At 39.3% G+C, this 21,488-nt stretch overlaps 1 protein-coding gene across 4 annotated transcripts in view; it reads left to right on the top strand.

The window, feature by feature from the left end:
• The window catches only part of SHROOM2 (shroom family member 2), a 124,295-nt gene extending 102,807 nt beyond the window's left edge, over positions 1 to 21,488 (top strand). For all 4 annotated transcript variants that reach the window (XM_085212573.1, XM_085212563.1, XM_085212582.1 and 1 more), the window contains 5 exons: positions 2,872 to 3,633; positions 7,026 to 7,577; positions 9,257 to 9,437; positions 14,077 to 14,349; positions 18,693 to 21,488. In XM_085212573.1, coding sequence (XP_085068699.1) covers positions 2,872 to 3,633; positions 7,026 to 7,577; positions 9,257 to 9,437; positions 14,077 to 14,349; positions 18,693 to 18,959 — 2,035 coding nt within the window. In that variant the 3' untranslated portion in view covers positions 18,960 to 21,488. The remainder of the gene's footprint in view (positions 1 to 2,871; positions 3,634 to 7,025; positions 7,578 to 9,256; positions 9,438 to 14,076; positions 14,350 to 18,692) is intronic.

The following is a 21,488-nucleotide window of genomic DNA, read 5'->3' as shown; positions in this document are numbered from 1 at the left end:
GTACTTAAATCAGTAGCTGTGTTCTTACTGCATCTCTTGCTTTGTGATGTTTGCTTGTAGATGAGGTTGTTTCAGTGGTATGTTATCCCTGAATAATTCTGTGGGCCTCATTTCTGAATTGGCCGTATTTTGGGCGTACCATTACATGAAGTACAGACAGATTTCTGAGTAGCTCAGTGGACTTCTTTCTATTGATAATAATCTAACACCTTTGCAGGTTCTTTCCACTGTGTTCTCCTGGGGCTTGAAGCTTGTTTTCTTTTCCTCCTTTCTGAACAGTAAGCTGAAATCTTTCCAAAATAAGGTGATAAGCATGTTTTGCATGAAGATCCACCCACACTGAATGCAAACTAGCCTCAATATTGAATGTAGCCACCTTTTCCAAAACCCATTTTCTGTGGCACTGCATAATGCTTGATTAATTTTCTGGAAAGGGTATGAAAGCACGTATAGAATCACTTAATTTTATCTCCACGTTTGCAACCATAGTGTATCTAAATTCATCTGTGCTGTGACTCCTTATTTCCTTGTACTTTATTTCTGTAAGGTCACAGGACTACCAAAGCATTCATTCCTTGTGAGCCAGGGTAGCAATAAACAAATTTTGCTACTTGCTTTGGGTATGTAAACGTGTCAGATTAGTGGTGTGCTCCTGTTTGCTTCCACCAGCACACCCACTTCTGATGTGCATGTTAAACTCCGTGTGTACTTTGCAGACTGGCGAGGTAGTGCATGTCGTTTGTCTGCAACATTTTGTGCCATGCCCATGATTTTTATGTGCAGCTATTATACTGTGTAATAATATGGTTTATGTATGTGAAGATGAATAGGGAGGCGTGATTTTTTTTTTTTTTGGCACAGGTTAACTAGAAGAAAATTATGCTGTGCATAGGTTATCAAGACAAGGAAGAATGCTGATTTAAACATAGTGCTTCATACTTAAGGCCTGAAGACTTCATTTGGTAAATATTTCCATTAAAATTAGGGGAACCATTCACAGGCCCAGTTCTGCTTACATTGAGCACCCTGGGGAAGACCAGCTGACTCCAGAGATGCAACATAACCAAATCTGAATAGCAGTGGCCGGGCTTGGGCCTTGGTCTTTCTGGCCTTAAAACATTTTATTTAACAACACTATCCTTAGTCTGACATTAAAATGAGAGTCAATAAATACTGTCTTTATAAAATAGGATTGATTCAGAATTTGTCAGACAACTTGAAGTTTTCTGAACCAGCTGCACTTAGTTATGAGCAATGTGAGGAGATGTAACTTGAAATAATATTCATCTCTTAATTCATGTTAAATCAAAAATGTACATGTTGAAATTGAATTTAAAAATTTAACACCACATGAGAGAGACTTTGGAAGTAAATTGAGAAAAAGCCATTTCTCTTAGAAGGACAGCACTATTTTGTTACTGACACGTAAAAATTCATATGAATTACAATTTTTAAAAATCCCATCCCATCAGGCAGCTTAATGAAAACGTCCAGGTTTGGTTTTTTTAGAACTGTTTACATAAGTGCTAAAACATCACAGATCCAAGGACAAAACAGAATAATTTTGAATGTAATTTTATCATACAGGTGTGAAAAATAAAGCTTTTAATTTGTTGTCTTTTTGTAAAAATTTTTTTAAGATTTTTTTTTTAATTTAATTAAAATAGTAACACAGTGTTTAATTCTCCTTTTCTTTTTGTTTTGAATTTATGATGTCTCTAACCTGTTATTTGTTTGGTCTTCTCTTGTCTCAAATGTAATTTTCATATATACTGATGTTAACCACCTACATACTTGCATTCAAAACTGGTACAGTAAGCTCAGTAACTTGTTTATACTGAAAATTGCAGTTAACCTTACCTTACAAATAGGCTGGGAAAGATGAGTCTCTCACAGTCCCCTCAAAGGACAGCTTGGGCGGTGCTCATCCAAAGGATGGACCCATCAAAATGCAGAGCCCAGAGCTGTCAGTAGCACAAGACGTTAGTAGTTCTCTAAAGCTTTTTACTTTTCTAAGCAGCTTCTTTTCTAATATCTCAGTGTCTCCTCAGCCTCCTTTAGCAGAGAGCAAACCTGTCTCCTTCCAGGGCTCCTGAGGTACTTTATTTTTTCATTCTTTCTTTCTCAATCTGTCTCTATCTGGCGAAGACCAATGAACTACATTTCTTGTGGCAGAGCACAAGCCTGGAGCTGCTAATGCCTGTTTCCTGACTACACAAACAGAGAGTACACAATTGGAATAAAATAAAAAATATTACTGTGCAGAATAAGGTCGTTTTGGCCACTGTTTGTCATTTACGCTGACATTTAGCTTCAGCAAACATTTCGTTTGCACTTTTACCTCATTTTTCTCCAGTTATGCATATCTAAAAATTCAAGCTCAGAAGCTCATAATTAAATTTCAGTGTTCAGATTTTATTTAAAGTGACATCCAAGTATTAATTTTGCATGTACAGAAGAAACACATTTTCTGCATTTCGTTGGTGACTCTGGAATAGAAGTGGAATTACATTTTAGAACAGAGATGGAAGAAAAACATTTGCACGTTTGGCTGTGCCACATACATTAGTGCTTCAGCTTTGCTGTGCAGTTAGCTCTGCCATGTACACTGCAGTGCCTCAGGTTAACTTGAGGTTGTGTCGCATCCTGTGATGCTACATACCCTAATTTAGCATGACATTATGCTTTGACTCATCATGTTAGATTAAGTACACAGAGAATGCTTTTGTGCCGTATACTTACTCTGAATTGCAGGAGTTAATATTAAATGTTTGCTGTGAGCTCGGTATCCAAGCTTTCAGGCCTCCTAGATCATCTGTGGCCTCACAGAAATAAAACAGCAGCATGCTAATGATGTTTTCTTCTCCCTAGGCAAGCTGATATCGGGGCCCTAAGAGAAAACCCACGGGAAAAAAGGGATCAGCTGGGCCAGAATATAGGCCACAAGTGGAAGGCATCTGTCAGACCTTTGCATGCAAGAGAGCCGACGGTTCTGTCTCACGAAAGCCGCGGGAGATCTGGGACGTTGCCTAGTGATTACAGATACTCTCAGGAAAACGTGAATGAGAAGAGCAAGGACTGCAGTTTGCCTCATCTCGCGTGTTCTGAGCCACAGTCCTTGAACGAGAACCACTCCTATCTGTCCCAGGGCACCAGAGAGGAAAGTCACAGAACAGAGCCAGCACTGCTCAATAAGAAACGTGGACCTGCTCCTCAGAGGCCTCCACCACCTAAAAGAGATAAATACAGGCGACCAGATAATTCTGCACCATCGCTTGGTGCCTCTTCTGAATCCTTGCTGGCAGCACCCAGCCACCCCTTTCCGTCCTCTTCCCCCAGCTCTGCTGAAGTGTTTACGAGTCACTCATCTCTCTGTCAGAGTCCCGCAGTTTTCAATGGAAAACTAAAGAGTGATAATCCACAGGAACTTCTGCAGGCATCATCCACAGAGAATGTTTGTCAGTACTTAGAAGAAAAAACGCACCTTAAGTCCGAATCTCTGTTAACTTCCAGCAAGTATCGGTACCTTCAGAAACCTGACATGGAGACGTCAAGGTCCCCTTCTCCTCAGTTTGCACCACAGAAGCTCACTGATAAACCTCCTGTGTCTGTACAGGATGACAACCCAGCCAGGTATTAGCCCTAATTCTTTAATAATTTTAATTATTTTTTTGCCCACTTAGGCATTATTAATGGTTGACTGTTCTATTTCTTCAGTGAGAGCACATCCTTTGGGTTCATTAAGCATAAAATTTTCCAATATATCCTAAAAAGACCTAAAAATTCTCTGAAATTCCACTAAAATACTTCAGCTGGTCTGGGGTTTCTTTCAGTTGGCTGATGCTTAATAATGAGGGATGCTGCTCAGGAGTTAAAGCTGGTAGATAGTTGAAAACAGAAGGTTAGATTCGAATGGATTTTCCAATGTACGTCTGGGTAGAATCAGAATGTTTACTTACCGTTGTCATTTCCTCTACCTCAGGCTCTGTGTGAATACAAATCAGTGTAGGGACAAAGCAGATATGGGAAGGGAAGCTGTAATCTTTTGTGAGAACATCTGGTTTGAAAGCTCACACAGTAAGGTGCACTGTGAAATTATGACTATTTTCATGTTCCTTTTACAATGAAATTTGGCATTCCAGGTAGTCTGTTGAGGGGAGTGTAATGCTATTCATATCGAAGTGGGCTGAAGGTTCTGCAAGAGAATATCAGTCTAGATAAACTCAGATTAGACAAACCAGCTGAAATTAATTTATTTCTGTGATTGTCATATGTTGCTCGTATCATAAAAGGTTGTTCTCCTGCCACATGACAAACTTGTCCATGAAGCTCAAGAATGTTAGTCTTCATTATTCAGTACTATAATTCATGGTTAAAGAATGAAAATAAAAATCCACACTATCTGAATGCTGAGATTGTTTCTCTGTGCTAAAGCAGTTGAAATTGCTTTTCTTTACATTTGTAGTGCAAATGATTCAATAGACTCAGTCATCTTGTTTTCCAATGCCTTATGACATGGAAAGCATAAATCTTTTTTTTTTTTTTTTTCCCCCCCTGGATATTTTCAGTAGCAGAAAGTGATTTAATTTGGCTTTTAACAAATCTCTTAAAGCCAACATCAGTTCTCATTCTGTTTTTGTCTGGATAACAAACTGGAGGCCCTGAGCTGATGAAGTGAGTTTGGAGGTTGAGAGAGGCCAGGGATGTTGGATGCGAATTTGACTCCATTTTCTCTGTGGATGTTAAGCATGCCTTGACAGTTTTCCTCTTTAAAAAGGAAGTAGGAATGAAATTTCTCCCAGCAGTGTTTTTAAGACAAAGAAAGAATACAGTATCCTAAGCAAAGTACAGGGTGTTTTGTGATCTCTAGCACCTGTCTGCTAAGGGAGGTGACAGTACTGACTTCTGGAAGATACTGTTTTAGGAATAGATACAAAGGACGCAAAAAAAAAGCTAATTGTATGTGGCCTTCCTTTTCACTGAGCTTTAATGCTGAAATGCACACTGATGTATGCTAAATTACGTGCCCGTATCTGAATGATAGTTTGAAAGTAGTTATGAAAGTGCTTAACCCAGCATATCTTTCATTGACATTTTAAGATCTTAAAATCCATGCTCGGTTGCTAATTACATTACTTAATAAAACAGGTGTTAATGTCAGAAATATACACAATCTTATGCTATCCTGAGAGGAAAGTACCTAGAGTCCCAAAAGAGATGCAGATCATTTTAGGTAAAGAATTGCCATCAACTAATCTAATTTCTCCGAGCTGTCCCTGCCACATTTATGCACAGATTTTATAATTCCCGCAGATTCAAAATACATTCCTCTTGGAGTCTTGTTGGATCTGAAAGGTGTAGGCTTTATTTAAAAAAATAATAATAATTAAAAGGCAGGGGGTGACTTAACGTGGTTCAGCTAAGAACATTTTTACCAGATTGCATGAAGAGAGCAATTATACTTACAGGGAGCTCAGACTGAAAAGCAGAGACGTGAGCAAGCTCTTGAAAATAACAGTCATCCTGAATGCAAAAACCTTTGTCTGATGGCAGTGCAGGAGCCAGGGCAAAAGAGTGTGCAAAGGAGGATTGCACATTTAAGGAAGTGTTCTTTGGGCTGTGTCAGAACATTAATAGTAAATGGTGGCCTGTGCCTGCACTGCTATCACTGCTGTACCACACTGTCTTATCCAAACTTGCTTGGAAACCTGTGAGAATTGTTTAGTGTTCAACACGGGATAGAAAATCTGCCCCAACTGTGTGCAAAACCATGCATCCAAAGCACTTGAGGAAAATAAATGTCTACTGGGAGGCTATTTGGAAGCCTTTTAAAATATAAGATGCTTCTTCTGGAAAAGACAAAGTCAGATAGATTTTTCTGTTCTCTGCAAAAGAAAAATACAGCACGGAAAAGTATAAGTTTAAATTTAAGAAAAGTGACACACCCATGTTTAGAGGAAACAAGCTGTAGTATGTCTTGGTCACTTATATGGAAGGCGGCAAGCAAGCAAGCCAGATGAAATTAGATATTTTAGCTAGTAGGCAATGTTCCTTTACTTACTGTAGGGCTTCCAAACCCACATTATGACAATAATTTTAAACTTTCTGCAAACTCAAAACCACCAAACTAGATTTTAGTTTCTTATATGGTTTACATACAGTACAAATGTTTTAGTAATGTTATTTAACATGTTATTGTCCAATTTAAAATATTAGCCACCTCTTTAAGTAGCTTTCTTTCTTGAATGTCCAAGGTGGCCCTTTGTAATACACGGTACATGATTTTGGCTGTAAGCTTCCTTTAATAGGAATATGCAGAATTGTGCATGTTATTCTTTAGTGCGGCTGATTTTAATCCTTTATGCAAAAAACTAGGATGCAGATGTGGGATCTAATTAGTAAACTTCTGTATCTCTTAGGAAATTATACAAATACAGGTTTTTTTTAATCACGTAGTTATGTTTTGAATGATTTCTGAGTTTTTATTGTGAGACTGTTGCAGCTCAGCAAAGGCATAGCGTGCAGGATGCTTCCATTTGATCTGCTGTCTTTTCCCTTGGAAGAGCTAGGAATTGATGTGAGAGCAGCAGAAACTACCCAGACAGCTAAATAACCTGTCAGGCCAAAAGCTGAAGCTGCTGTTGAGTCTGCAAGAAGCCAATGAGTTTGAGCTTGAGGCATGTTGTCCTCTGAATGTGTGGCAGCAAAGGATTGTTCAACAGCACCATTTGAAAACTAGGGCCTGAGGCTGGACCCTTGTGTTCACAAAAATGAACAGAAGTCCTGTTCAGTGAGTATCGTGCCAAGCTGATATTAGAAGTGCTGACAAATGAACTAATGCTATTAAGAATGTGTAGGCAAAAAAGGAAAACACGCAATTTTAGGGTTTGAGATATGGTACAATGGATGTTCTGTTACTTAGATCTTTCATCTGCCTATTTTTATATTTGGGCTTCCCCTGATTTGTAGATAAGAACTAAAATATAAGGTTCTTAAGTTTCTCATTAATTTTCCTCATTTTCTAGAATTGAAAGAGTTATAGACAACAATACTACAGTGAAAATGGTTCCCATCAAGATAGTTCATTCAGAGAGCAGTGCAGAGAAGGAGAGCCGGCAAAGTCTTGTGAGTACAATGGAACCACCTGCTTTACCCAGCGGTTTGGAAAAGGACCAAATTAAAACACTCAGCACTTCTGAGCAATCCTATTCACGATTCTGTGCTTACACCAGGCAAGGTGTAGAGCCCGAGCCAGAAACCAAAACCAAACCAACTGACCCTCAACCAGCTGAAGAATCTGGGAACAACTTGAAGGATGGCAGTGCTAATGTGCCAGCAGTCAGCTATGTAAAGGCCAAAGAGAAAACCTTGGAAGACTGGAAATCAGAGGAACTAGCTAGAGAGATTGTGGGAAGAGATAAATCTCTAGCAGACATTCTGGATCCTAATGTGAAAATAAAAACAGCGATGGATCTGATGGTTGGAATATTCCCAAAAGATGAACACCTCCTAGAAGAAGCTCAGCAGCGCAGGAAGCTCCTTCCAAAAGTTCCTTCTCCAAAAATTTCAGAAGAGAAGTGAGTATCACTTTCTGTAGGCCAATAGTTCCTTACAAGCTGCTGTCCATGGTGCATCCATTTTCCGGGAGGGATGAAGAACTCCCTGTTTAACTTTGCAACTTTTATAAGAGTTTTCCACTAGAATAGCAGTCGAGAATAAATATAATGAATTTCAGAAAAAGAAGTGTTGTACAAGCTGACACTTGGCTGAAAACTATTCATGTGACAATTTAAGGAATAACTTATTTCTTCCCTGTCATAGTAGTTAAATATTTTACCAAGATTATCCAGTTTGGTAACTTGATAGAAAGAAGATCAATATTTTAGTAGTTATTATGTGATGAAAACTTACAAAGACAACTTAAAGATGTAAAATTCCATAGAAAGATGTTTATGTTCTATGGGTCTTTTGTTTTCCTGAACTGAGTTATCAAATTAAGTTGTAGCTTAGTTGAAAAGTTCACGTGTAGTTCCACAACCAAAAAGCTTCAAGCATAGTATCTGTCCTACATTTGGCAGCCTGAAGAGATACCTGTCTGACACTGAAGTCTTTGCATGATTTATTAAAATAGAGCTTTACATTTCATGACACCAAGTTGGCAGGAAGAGTCAATCTGCCTGGGGGTAGGATGGCCCTACAGAGTGCCTACAGACAGACTGGATAGCTGGGCTGAGGCCAATGGGATGAAGTTCAACAAGACCAAGTGCCAGGTCCTGCACTTTGGCCACAACAACCCTAGGCAACGCTATGGGCTTGGGGCAGAGTCGCTGGAAGACTGTGTAGAGGAAATGGACCCAGGAGTTGACACTCGGCTGCACATGAGCCAACAGTGTGCCCAGGTGGCCAAGAAGGCCAATGGCATCCTGGCTTGAATCAAAATAGTGCTGCCAGCTGAGCAGGGAAGTGATCATCCCTCTGTACTCGGTCATGGTGAGGGCACACCTTAAGTACTGTGTTCAGTTTTGGGTCTCTCACTACAAGAAAGACATTGAGGCTTTGGAGCATGTCCAGAGAAGGGCATGAAGCTGTGCGGGGTCTGGAGTACAAGTCTTATGGGCTAAGGGAACTGGGATTATTTAGTCAGTAGAGGGGGAGGCTCGGGGGAGACCTTTATCACTCTCTACAACTACCTGAAGGCAGGTTGTGGTGAGGTGGTTGTTGACCTCTTCTCTCATGTAACTAGTGATAGGACAAGAGAGAATGGCCTCAAGTTGTGCCAGGTGAGATTTAGGTTGGATGTTAGGAAATCCTTCTCCGAGAGAGTGGTCAGGTGCTGGCATGGGCTGCCCAGGGAGGTGGTGGAGTCACCAACCCTGGAGGTGTTCAAGAAATGTTGTACTGAGAGACATGGTTTGAGGTGATATGTGAGCAGTTGGACTGGATGATCTTTGAGGTCTTTCCTAACCTTGGTGATTCTGTGTTTCTATGAATTCAATTTTAAATGTCTTAGTTCCATTTCCTTCATCATAATGGTGAAAGCTCTTCTTCGTGGCTTCTGTTTTCTTTTTTAGTAGATATGTGCTGACTTCACACAAATTTTATTCACAGACAGTATTTGTTTATCCTGTTTCCATACGTAACTGCTTACTGCTTGAGCCCTCTGCTTGTTGGTGAAATGATGGCTTGAGAATATTGTCCTTTCTCTTCAGTGATTAGGATGTCAAGGCACTTAATGAGAATTCTGACTTTTTACCAGGAAAGAAGAGCAGAATGCACCATCTGCCATCTCCCTGACAACCAATTCTACTTACTACAGCACATCTGCACCAAAGGCTGAACTGCTGATTAAAATGAAGGACATGCAAGAGCAGCAGCAACAGCAACGGAGCGAAGATGATTCTGAAGATGAACTGGATCATGATTTGTCAGAAAAGAAGGTAAAAGACATTTCTAAATGGTTAACATGATGCTCTTAAACTTAAACATGCATTTCATTAAGCAGGAATTTGATAGCTAAAGAACTCTAAATAAAAGATCTTCCACTTGTTCAAGGCCACTTGAAAAATCAGTCTGTTTTTAGAGGGAACTAGAAGGATGGTGGAAGTGGAGTGGGAGGAGAGTAAGTGTCCAACTGTGAATTTAGGAATTTCATGTTAGGTGCTTTCTGCAGCTTGAGACACAGGGCCCAAGGGGAGACCTTCAGAGGGGTTTATTCTCAATTACTGCTTCTCATTTGGGATATTAGTCGTTTCTCTCACTTGCTGTGCAGAAAAGAGCATTAATGCTTATGTATCCCACTGTAATTAGTGGTGATTTTAGTTGCTCTACATTTTCAAAATTTAGGTCAGGGATTTCAGTGTGTTATGAGAGGGAAGGTGTCTCCCTTCTCCTCCCTCCCCCTTCTTTTTTTTTCATTTGTTTTTATGAGCAGCAAATCACTTTGCTCTGGGTTTCTCCTACCTCACAAAACAGAAGCAGTAGTGGTGGGAGAGAGCTAATCACATTGCTGGATGCCAAGGAAGTCACTCATCACAAGGGAGGGAGTCTTCTCGACTCTTGTTCATCCCCACCCTCACTCCCATCCTTGGGTGTTTCTGCTCTAAGGTCGACATAGTCTGAAAAATAACAATATACTGGCATTTCAGTGGTTTTAGATTATGCTGTTCTATGTTAAAATTATCACCCTTGTCTCATTTGTAATTTGGCACAAAATATTTTAATGTAGTTCTCAGTACAGATAAGCTGGAGGAAATGGTTTGTTTGTTCAATTAAAGTGATGTATTTTAACTCAGTTTGCCTAAGCCAGTAATGCAGTGGCGATCCATTTTTTTTTTGCTCAAGTTAACCTTGTGTCTAATAATCAACTTCCAATTTTGTGATCCAGTCCCAAAGAAGTATCTTTGAATTAAACACTAGGAATATATTTAGTTGCTAAGGCTAAGATTGAGACATTCCATAGGAGACTCCCACCCCTGCCTCAGTGGCATCCAACTCCTGCATTGAATTTGAGGAGTTTTCTGTGTTTTCTGCTTCAGTGTTTTCTGTGACCACTCTTGTATTTTCCTCCCTTTCTCTGCCCCCACCACATCACACAGCTCAGTACAGCATGTTCTGCCAGGGCATGACATGGCTGCTGCTGGAGAGCTGCCCTTGCCCTCTTGCCAGAGACCCTGCATCCAACAGCTGTACTACTTAGACAAATTAAGGATTTCACCGCACTTGGAATAATTCAGTTTTATCTACTGCTGCATGTGATGGTCATGTTTATCATTTTAGTTTCCTTCTCATTAAATGTATAATGGAGGTGAGCTGAAGGTAAAATTAAGCCTTTCTTGAGTGCCCAACAAACAGGACATAAAACATTTGTAAGCAAAACCATACTGTGTCTGCAAACAAGAAAAGTGTATTGCCCTTTATATTTTCCTCCCTCTACTCCTCAGTTTCAGTATACACCACTAGCCGTATGAGAAGGGAAATACTTCATGAAGAGCTTTTAGCAGAGCTCTCCTATCTTCTCAGTCTATACATAATGTCACATGTTGCTGTTTACTTCTCTCCCTGCTCCTCTGCATGCAGTAGGATGTGAGCACTCAGTTCAGCAGGCTTTCAGCTTGGATCTTGTCAGAAAGCATATATATCTCGTGGTAAGTGGGTCAGGGCATCTTTATTAAAAAGCCAGGATATGCAACTTAGCCCATCTTAGCACCAAGCTAAGAAAGGATCATTAAGGACCTGAATGTTTCAATAGCACACTTTGTTGACTTCAGTTATTTTAGAGGAGATGCACAGCCAGAACTTCTTTCTTGATTTCCTAATTTCAGTCTTATCAGTATCTTAATTTCAGTCAACTGTAGAATGACTCCCTGCTCTGCAATCCTGAAATGTTTAGGGATCTTTTCCTATTTATTTTTTTCTTTCATGAGCTGTAGTGATGGTATGACTTTGAAAAACATGCCGGAATTCCTTACACACAGATGCTCCAAAATGAAAGAACATATATTTGGGGTGATCCCTATCATGAATGGTGTTTGTGTCTCATGCTGAATATAAAGTATGTTTACCACAATTATAAAATCTTGAGCAGGCACTGAAGACATACCAAGACAGTTTTTAGTACTTAAAAAAATGTACGTGCGGCTGAGTAGGAAGGGTCCTGTGTGCCTATAGGAAAACATCAGTAACTCCTGGAGAGTCTCAGCATTAATAGAAGAAAAGCTAGTTGCTTTTTTAGGCCTGAGATTTATGTGAAATGAAGCAGTGAGCTAAAAGGAGAATAACTTAGGTAAACATGCTAATCAGCACTTGAGTGAACCACCTGAGAAGCACTCTGCTCTGCTACTTTCTGTGTTGCTAGTCAGATCAGCAACAGTTACTGGGAGAAGATCAGGTTTTGTTGTTTTCTTGTTCAGAACTCACAGGAGTAAATTATTCATCTGCCAGTTTTCAGATGTAGATTGGAAATCTTTTGGCTCATTGAGTATTGAGCATCATACAGGTTTTCTGCTGGTTAGCCAAAGCATGTGGTGAGCTCACAATTGCAGCATGCAAAAACTGCTTTACCCGGACAGGAGGCGGTCAGTGATCATAAACCAAATCTTAAAAGATACAAGAGTCTTAAAGAGGAGTTAAATATCTTCTCACCTGCAAAAGTGTTCCATAAGAGCCTTGTTTCAGCTACTAGCAGACATGTAATTAGGATGCCTCTGTGAAGATATTTTTTTCTAACGATTATTTTTCAAGAAAGGAACCTGGTTGGATTCCTGATCTGGACTGTCAGTCCTGATTGGTAAATATTGTGCACATTTACAATCTTTTTTCATTAGTGAAAGTCACAGAACAGCTACAGAAATGAAAAATTTGAGATAATAACATAGAGTAGAATAGTATTCTGTTGTTCAGTATGATAAAACAGCAGCAGTGTATGTGCATGTCATCTGGGGGAAATAAGAGCCTGGCACTGTGACCTACATAATCTAAATCAAACTGTGCATCTCCACTAAAAGGGGAGAGGGGAAAAAAAAATCAAATCCTGCAGATTAATCAGTCAGTAAAGCAGGCATCTGTAAAACTACCTTAATCTTTTGGACACCCAGACTAACAGATAACCCAAAACCAGATTAACCTGGCCTAGTATATTAAATCAAAAAAGAGAATACCAGCCCAGATAATCCACGTGTTTGAATTTCTACCTTCAAAAAAGTGTTTGATTACTCAGAGTATGATTGCCTTTGGTTAAGATGGCAGACTTCTCTTTGTTCCCAGAATAAGTTCCCAGAATGACTGTTCCATGACATCTGAAAGCAATAGCTGCTACCAGTATATTTCTCTGTAATCATTAAGGCTTGCAATCAGATTTTTATTTAGAAGGGCTTCCTAAAGAACGTAATGAGTGTTTTTTTTGTTTTGTTTTTTGAGTTTTTTTTGCAAAAAAAGAAAAAAAAGGAGTAATGATTTTTTTAACCTATTTAATTTTCACTTATAAATGGCAGTAATAGGTGTATGTTTAAAGAATGATATGGGGGAATTTTCATACCTGAGATTAGCTGAATACCAAATATGCATATACATTTAAATTAACGGGGTATTTTTGTAGTGTGATTCGTGTCACATTAGGGTAGACAGCTGACTGTAAGGAGCTCCACGCCTCATGCACAACTGAAAGCTAATGGGGATATCTGAGACAAGGCCCTCCCACCCAGATGCAGGGAAGTAGCACTGGTGGAGCACAGGTCATTAAAAGAGGATGTTGGGATTCTTGGTCTGGCTCTAGCATTGACCCACCTAGAATGATTGTTCCAAGCTAAGGCATGCACATTCCAGGCAATGGGAGATTATACTGGAGAAACTGACAAAACCGTAAATTAAATAGAATTTTTGGCTGGCATAGGATAACATTAGTCAAAAATTGTGTGGTCCTCTGTGAGAGCCACTTTGCACAGGGCTGCTTTGTATGCTGTAGAACTAGATGTTATTTCCTGTTCTATGCCACAGGGATTACGGTTTCCCTACAGAAATGCTGAATGGCATTGATAACTCTCAAGATTTTCTGAGTGTAGGGGCTGCTGTTTGGAGGGGAATGTTAATATTCTACAGAAAGGAATAAAAAGCTTAGTAGTGCCCTAGTTTTAACTGTCATGGTGAAAATACAGGGTTGTTTTTCTGGTGCTATTTGCCTTCTTGAAGTGTAGCTCTTCAGAAAGATACTCTAGGCACAGTATTTAGAAGAAGGATGTGCTGTACTTCATGCTGCTCCATAGTAGGCTTTGAAGACGTTCAAAGGAGCAGCAGTAATACTTAAGAAAAATCTTTCATCTTTTTTTTCCAGAAAGGTGAGTTGCTTTAACACAGGTCTCAAGCTGAGCATTATAGGTGTGCACCTTTGAATCCTTTGAATTCAGTGATGCTAGAGTTACCTTAGACATGTATTTATGTATAATACACTCGTTGTCCAAGCCACATGGGAGTTTCAGTGTATTAAAAAAGTCACATAGCAGTGCTAAATTTCTGACATGACTTTCAGAATTAGGAGTGGGGAAAAAATGAGTAGTGCTAATAAATGCCCTTTATCTTCCACAGCAAGAACTTATTGACAGCATTAGCAGGAAACTGCAAGTGCTGAGGGAAGCTCGGGAAACACTCCTGGAAGACATCCAAGCAAACAATATTCTGGGGGAAGAGGTGGAGGCCATTGTGAAAGAAGTCTGCAAACCAAATGAGTTTGACAAATTCAAGATGTTTATCGGAGATCTGGACAAAGTAGTCAACCTCCTGCTGTCACTCTCAGGTCGTCTGGCCCGGGTGGAAAATGCTCTTAATAACCTGGATGAAAACACCTCTCCTGAAGAGCGGGTAAGAAAGTACAATAGTAATGTAGCCACATTTAGTGAATCTGCTAAGGTTTTTTCCTTGTATTCATCTAAAATATAAAGGGATAATGAATGGATACATCTCATAAGCCCATTACCCTTAGATTTCTTAAAACTTATCTCTTTGTTTTGCTTCTGCTTGGAATACTAAAACTACAAGTGGCTTGGCAGACAAGTTGTGTTTTGGGTGGCAACATAACTGGAAAAGAAGCTCCTTAGAAAAATATTAGTAAAAGAAGAAAGCTACTAATGAGAGCATAACTAATGAGATAAAAATACTGCTCTCTCTGACAATGCAAAAGATGGGAAAAGGAGTAAGTGTGACTTTGTGTTGAAATACAGAAAGCTTTCAGATTTCTTTATGCTCAGCAAGGATTGTGATTTAAAAAAAAATTGTGACTGTGACAAAGAAGTTTCCTGTGTGCTCCAGCTTCCTCTACAATGCCTAGCAAGAAAGAACAAGTCTTAAAAATAAAAAAGGGGGATAGGGAAGCACTGCAAAAAGAATTTTTCAGTACAAAGCATATTTTACCCAACCAAAATAGCCTGGTAATCGAGGAGTCCAAGCAGATGTGAAAATTTCAGAAGCGCTCATGGTATTCTTACCTGTTGGACCCTACCTACGAGCATGGTGGACCGCTTCATTTAGTTTCAGATCCCAGCAGGCCTTAGTTGGGAGGCCAGTATCTAGGGATACAGATATGCACTGAAGGAGAGATTTAGATGTGGGAAAATTACAGGTCAAAATGACTATAGGAGGGATTATGTGTCAAGTGAGTTTAGCCTCTACAGTTAAATGAATGTGAAGTGGGATTTGTGGCTTGTAGCTGAGAGTTGAAGTGCCAGCAGCATTGTATCAATTTTTTTGTCCATGTGCTGTGGATTTATGTTGTTTTCTCAGCATACTCCATTGTCTCATCAGTAAGTGCTGCGAGTACTTGGAAGCTGTGTTTTTGCTGTTTGGCTCTAGCTGCTGCCAAGCATACTTGCTTAATGGCTGTCCAGACAGACCCCTTTCTGATAGATGCAAAGGGAAGGTATTTGGCAGCTTATTAGAGGGCAGATCAAAGCTTCTGAAACTTAGAGAAATTTAATCCTCTTTTAGACAGATTTTTTTCTAAATGTGGTTGCAGTTGCTTAATGGATTCAAAGATGGGAGTGTAAGCTGGGGAAAGAGTTACCAGATAATATAAGTGCATAGGAAGCGCAACTTGAGAGCTGATAAAAATAACTTATTTAGCTAGATATGGAGAAAAAAAAAAAAGGTAAGTAGGTGGTGTGGTACAGGTGGTCAGAAGTTGTGTTTTCTGCTATTAAATGTAGACTGACAAAAATCCAAACCTCTAATGTATTCCAATCCCTATTTGCTTTCTCATGCACTTACACCATAGTTTTGCCATAGTAACATCAGGTACATGTCCAAAGTAAGAGATGCTTCTCAGATTATGTCCCCAGGTACTTGTGACTATAAATATAATTTGTGCAGAGGTACGTATGTATATCTTTGAATGGCTTCTTTTGATTATCATTTGTTATTTTGTAGCCCACATGATTATATTTGGTGTATTACTAATGCATCGTGTGAATAAAATACAGGGGAGATTACTTCCAGCCTGGGATCATGTCCCTAGTGATCACTGGTTTTTGGGTTTTGTTTTAGCTGGTGCTGTCTATTAAACATTTCTCTAGGAAACACACATTCTAGGAACCAGCCAACAGTTCAGTGGACTTGTAAATAAGCAGTACCAGCAAGCAAATGATTGCTGTTGAATTAATATTTTTTCTATTAGATGGTCTGTAGGTCTCTTTTGCTATGAGAAACAATATCGGGTGTTTCAACTTTTGCTTCTGGAAGTGATTTAATCTGAAATAGCTACCAGCCCCCTTCATTCTACACAACTAGACCAATGTCTTCCCGTTACTTTCCTTATCAACCAAAGTCAGAGTGTAGTGAGAACCCTAAAGCACCGAATGAGCAGTTCACGGATTTGATCAGGTGTGTAGGCTCATGAGACTTGTTATTGCTAGACTAAGGACAAGTGAGAAGGGTAGCAGTTTAGGAAATGGATGCTGGGAAGTCGCATAGGTGGAAGAAGTCCCTTTTCATATGGCTGTGGTTCAAAGCAGCAATAACTGAGAAAGGCTCTCAATAGGAAGAGCCAAAAATAGTTCCATCAGAGCAGCTTTAGATAATCCTTTGTTTGGATGGAGCCTCAAATCAATGCTAACTGAAAAAAAAAAAAAAAAGCTTTCTGCACTCTGCTTTGCTCTAATCAGTTGAAGTCCATCAGATGATACCAGCCTCTAACCCATCTGACAGTGTGGTATGTCCAAGCAGTTATGCCTGTTGGCCTGGTGAACCATTTAACCATTACTCAAAGAGTCTCCTCAAGAATGGCATCTTTAGCCTACTACTGTTTCACTTTACCCTTCAAAACAAGCTTTCTGGTGTCAGTCATCTTTGACAGTGGTGAAATCAAATTTGAGACGTGTCTCCATTTGCCTTGTGCCTTTCTACATCCACTTATTTGAGTCATGTGACAGGCATAGTAAGAAGAAATGGTACAACTTAAATCTCAGGATTTTTTTAAAAGAACTAAACATCCCATTACAGAGCCAGGCACATTACTGTGCAGCTGAGCTAGCAGCTGGTTGATATATGACCTCTTGTGTTCATCAAATCCTGATTCTCCTGCTGCTTCTGCATGTGTACATAAACAGCAGAGGTATTCTGCTCCCTAGTCCAGGCTTGGCTGCTAGTGAATTTTGGAGAGGAGTCTTTCCATCTCTTTGCAGCAGATAGCTCTGCTTGCAAATTACTTGAAATTGTTTGGTTTTTGTTTTTTTTCTTTGGCATACACTCAAAGGCAAACTGAACTGTGTGATAATGTATAATTTCTGTCCATATTTTTCAGTGGCTACCTTGAACCTTGAGCTAATCTAATCTGCGTATTTTCAGTATACTAATAGCTGAAGTCTTAGAGTTTCACCTTCTAAGCATTGGGTGGTCTGTACTAGAAGAGACATCACAGGACGTGTGTGCAACTGACATACATCTGTTACAGCTCACTTTGTGCATCCCTCTTTGTCTCATACTTCTGTCTTGAAAGGACAATTTCTGTAGCCTACAAAAACAATTTTCTGTAAATCCTTTAGGCTGTGTCCTTTAGCATGTAAAGTCCAAGTGAAAAAAAAAAAAAAATTGGCAAATTTACTTGAACAGCTTCACAAAAGCAGATCATGGTTTATTGGAAAACATAAATCTCAAAGAAAATGTTGAAGCAAAGTTAAGAATTACGGGATTGTACTTCTTAGTGGCACTTTCTGACTAGGTTGAGAAGTCTCTACTGGAATTCCTGACATCTAGTAGGCCAGTCGCACTCATTAGTGCTGGAAAAATATAACCATTTCTAGGCAGACTTTCAGACCTCTGAAAGAGGTTGGATTAACAGTGCTCTTATTTCACTCCATGTACTGCTGAAGGAGTAGCAGAGCTGAGTGATTCAGGAGGAGACAGGAAGAGACCGGTCAGATGAATCTCACCTTTCTTGTACATATATGTGTGTGGTTCTCTATTCAACCTCTCTTTTTCCTATTTTGTACCTTTTGTGGGTTCGTTCTCAAACTGTAGGAGCTTCTACCTGTCCAGAATAAACCTTAGGGCAAAACAGACTTCTGTGGCACAACGTCTCAGATATCCCCCTCTGTTGTAGTTGAGAGGCACTGATTATTGTGAAGGCATGAAGCAGAAAGTGTACAGCCCTTTTGGGAAGATGATGCTTTTTAACAACAACAGCAAACCTTTGTTTGCTTTTGTCATCTTTCCCCAGCTCTCACCGTTGATCATTTCTCAAGACCACACATTTTCACATCTCACGGGAGAGTTGTGCAGACTGAAGCAGAACTGCCAAGTTGGGCAAGAATAAATCGCTCCATTAATTAGAATGCTTCTGTGTTCCCTGACCACAGTTATTACAGCGTGGAAGTTCAGTGCTGTGTATTGAAGGTGTAAGATGTAGATGAGTTAAATCTCATTTTGGAGAGCTTAGACAACTATTTCAAACTACTAAGTAGTAAAACAGTCTTTAAAGTTTGTGCTGCTAAGGCCAATTAAAAGTTGTGGTGCATCTTTCACTGACTGAGTCTTATCCCTGTTTATTAATACGTTTTATTAGAATAAACTTTAAGGAGAAATCTTATTCTACCTCTCTATGCATTTAGAAAAATCTTTGCCTTTGCAATTAAAACAGATGACTTAGACACTGAAGCTGTTGTCTCAAGCTGATGAACCCAGTGAATTTTTAACTGTTTTTCTTCTCTCCTAAGCGGACGTTGGTAGAGAAGCAGAAGCTGCTGACCCAGCAACATGAAGATGCAAAAGAGCTGAAGGAGAACCTGGATCGCCGAGAGCGCATTGTCTTTGACATTTTGGCGAACTACTTGAGTGAGGAGAACTTAGCAGACTATGAGCACTTTGTAAAAATGAAGTCGGCCCTCATCATTGAGCAGCGAGAGCTTGAGGACAAGATCAAGCTGGGGGAAGAGCAGCTTAAATGTCTGACCGACAGCCTCCAACCTGAACGGCTCAAATGAGAGGACAGAGTTTGACCAAGGATGTCAAATATGGGGAAGAAGGAAGGGATGGGGGCGTTTCCAAGTGTACACATGAATATCTTGGCTTTTCTGAGTGTCAGATAGAGAAACAAGTGCATAAGAGAAAAATAGCTTTCACAACAGCAATAATCTTTCATTTCTGGGATGATGTATTTAATTTTTTAGAATACATTTTTATTGCTGGACTCCATAGCCACTTGTCATTGCTTAAGTTACAGAAAGCTCCACAGAGATGGATAGACTCTTAACCTTTCTACTCAGTAAGCTGAAAGTCTGTAGCAGTTGTGCATGCAAGCATTTTTTAGAATAGAATGTATACTTCTTTTATGTTCAGATTCTATACAGATTGCTGGGAAACCCAACAGCAATTTCTGAATGCACACAAGTACAGAAGCTCTCTCTGTAGTGGCTTTTTAGTATTATTTTTTTAAGACACATTACACAGGGGAAATGTGCATCTTATAGCTAATATATTCAGATTACTGAAATGTAGTGTCACTCTGATCCTGTGGCATCAGACACTTTTTTGTAATATTGTATGTAGGATTGCACTTCCCCCTCACAGAAGTGACTCTGAAATCAGTCTCAGTTGAACAGTCCTTAAACCAGCTTGCAAATCACCTAATAGCTACCTTGCTGAAGATTTTTATAAAAAAAATTAATTTCCAGGATGTAATTTTACACCATCTCACTGTAATACACATTACCTTCTTTACTAAATTAGACTTGATCTAAGAAACAGGCTGGAAATGCTGTGCTGATTTTTTTCCAAAACATTTCTCATCTAAATTATTTAGAAAGCTCAGTTGTTCTTTCTTGTGCTTTTAATGCATGTTCTTCTGTTTCTTCTCTCCAAACTGCTACATTTTGTGAAAATAAATGTAGGCTAAAGATACTGCTTCTATTTTCTTCTGATTACTGAACATTGTGATTTTTTTTTTCTAGACAGTTAAATTATACTGAAGTTGACCTATGTGATGCTGTTCTTTCTTTCTACTTTCTCAGACTACCAAATGCAATATAAACAGTGTCTGCCATGTAAATACTGTGCATTACCTGGAGCAATTCTGCTTTGTAACTGTGAACATAAGTGGGTTCTGTTTGTTGTTTTTTTTCATTACACAGTGATAAATGAGAGGATGCAATTTTGCAGTATTGGATAACTGATTATGTTTTAGTAATACTGCCACTGAGTGTAAGGTATGATTTCCAATAGCTCTAACAAGAGCTGCTAACTTGTGTTTTAGCACAGCAGTAGGTTATGTTGACTCGCTCGGATACCTACAGAGAAATTCTGTAATGTCTGAATGTCATGTTTTAAAGATGAAGTTCAGTAGGCACAGGAGAGTCTTGGATGACTTTTATATATTCCTTTTCACTGTAGTAAGGAAACCATTTATCTCTCCTTAAGTTAAACAGATTGCTCAACAGGAACCCACTTTTGAGGCCAATGTGGATGCCAGTCTGTAGTGAAACAGGTCGGAGATACGAGTAGTTAGATGTTGAGAGAGAAAAGCATTCTTTTAACTACTGGTGAAATGGCAGCATTCCTGTTCTCACCTGAATAATCTCATTCACGGAGGGAGATCTGGAGAGGTTCTCTCTGGGAATTGGTGCAAAACTCTTCTGGAAGCAATTTCTTTGCAGACAGGTGCAAACATGAAAAGGACCGTTACCCCATTGTAGTGCACTGCATTGTATACCTGGACCAAACCTGTAATGAAATTGTTTTGTCTGAGTTGAGGTCACATGGAGCTACCATGTTAAAGGACCTACAGCTGACCTTAGTTTCTTTCTCCTAGTTCTGAAATTTACTCTTTGGCATCTCACAATTACTTGCTGCTATGTTACTTGGACAAGTGATCCCTTTTGTCCTTACTTATCCCTTAGCCATAACAATCCCAAAACTAAACAATTCCCAAATAAATTATGCTTGTCTTTAGCTTGGAGAAGTGTGCATTGTTTTATCTGTGGCATTTTAAAGATTTTACATATTGTGGTTACTCTAAAATGTGTATGTGAAATGTGAATAATAATATAATTACAACGTGTTTGTATACAGTACTTTGATTTAGCTCTTTCTGATAAAGGTAGCAATATTGTGAATGCTATATATATTTTCCTTTTCACAGGACGATTGTGTAGACACCATTTTCTCTTTTCCTTTTATAAACCTGTTGAGAGTCTCTCACCCCAGGAGCCCGAAGATGGTTGCCTCCCAATGTTGTATGTAAATCTGTAAATAACTCCACTGTTGCTTTTTTGAAAAAATCTGGTGCTAATGTTTTGCCTTTGGCATCCTGGAGATGGCTGTTTTTTCACCTTACGTTGTTCTCAATTTTAGGATCTCTTTGTATAGTGAGACTTCCATTATGTTCCTCCAATTGTTTGGATCCTGCAGCCCAGAGTGAAAATGTACAGTTTTCCTGCTTAACACTTCACACTTACCTACTGAAAAATGGCATTGCTTGACTTTGAGAAAATAAACTGTATATTTCAATGTACGGA

Source organism: Meleagris gallopavo, chromosome 1 (genome assembly GCF_905368555.1).
Source record: "Meleagris gallopavo chromosome 1, MGAL_WU_HG_1.1, whole genome shotgun sequence".
Classification (NCBI taxonomy): Eukaryota; Metazoa; Chordata; class Aves; order Galliformes; family Phasianidae; genus Meleagris; species Meleagris gallopavo.
Note: the sequence above shows the minus strand (reverse complement) of the source record. Positions and strands in the feature narration are given on the sequence as shown.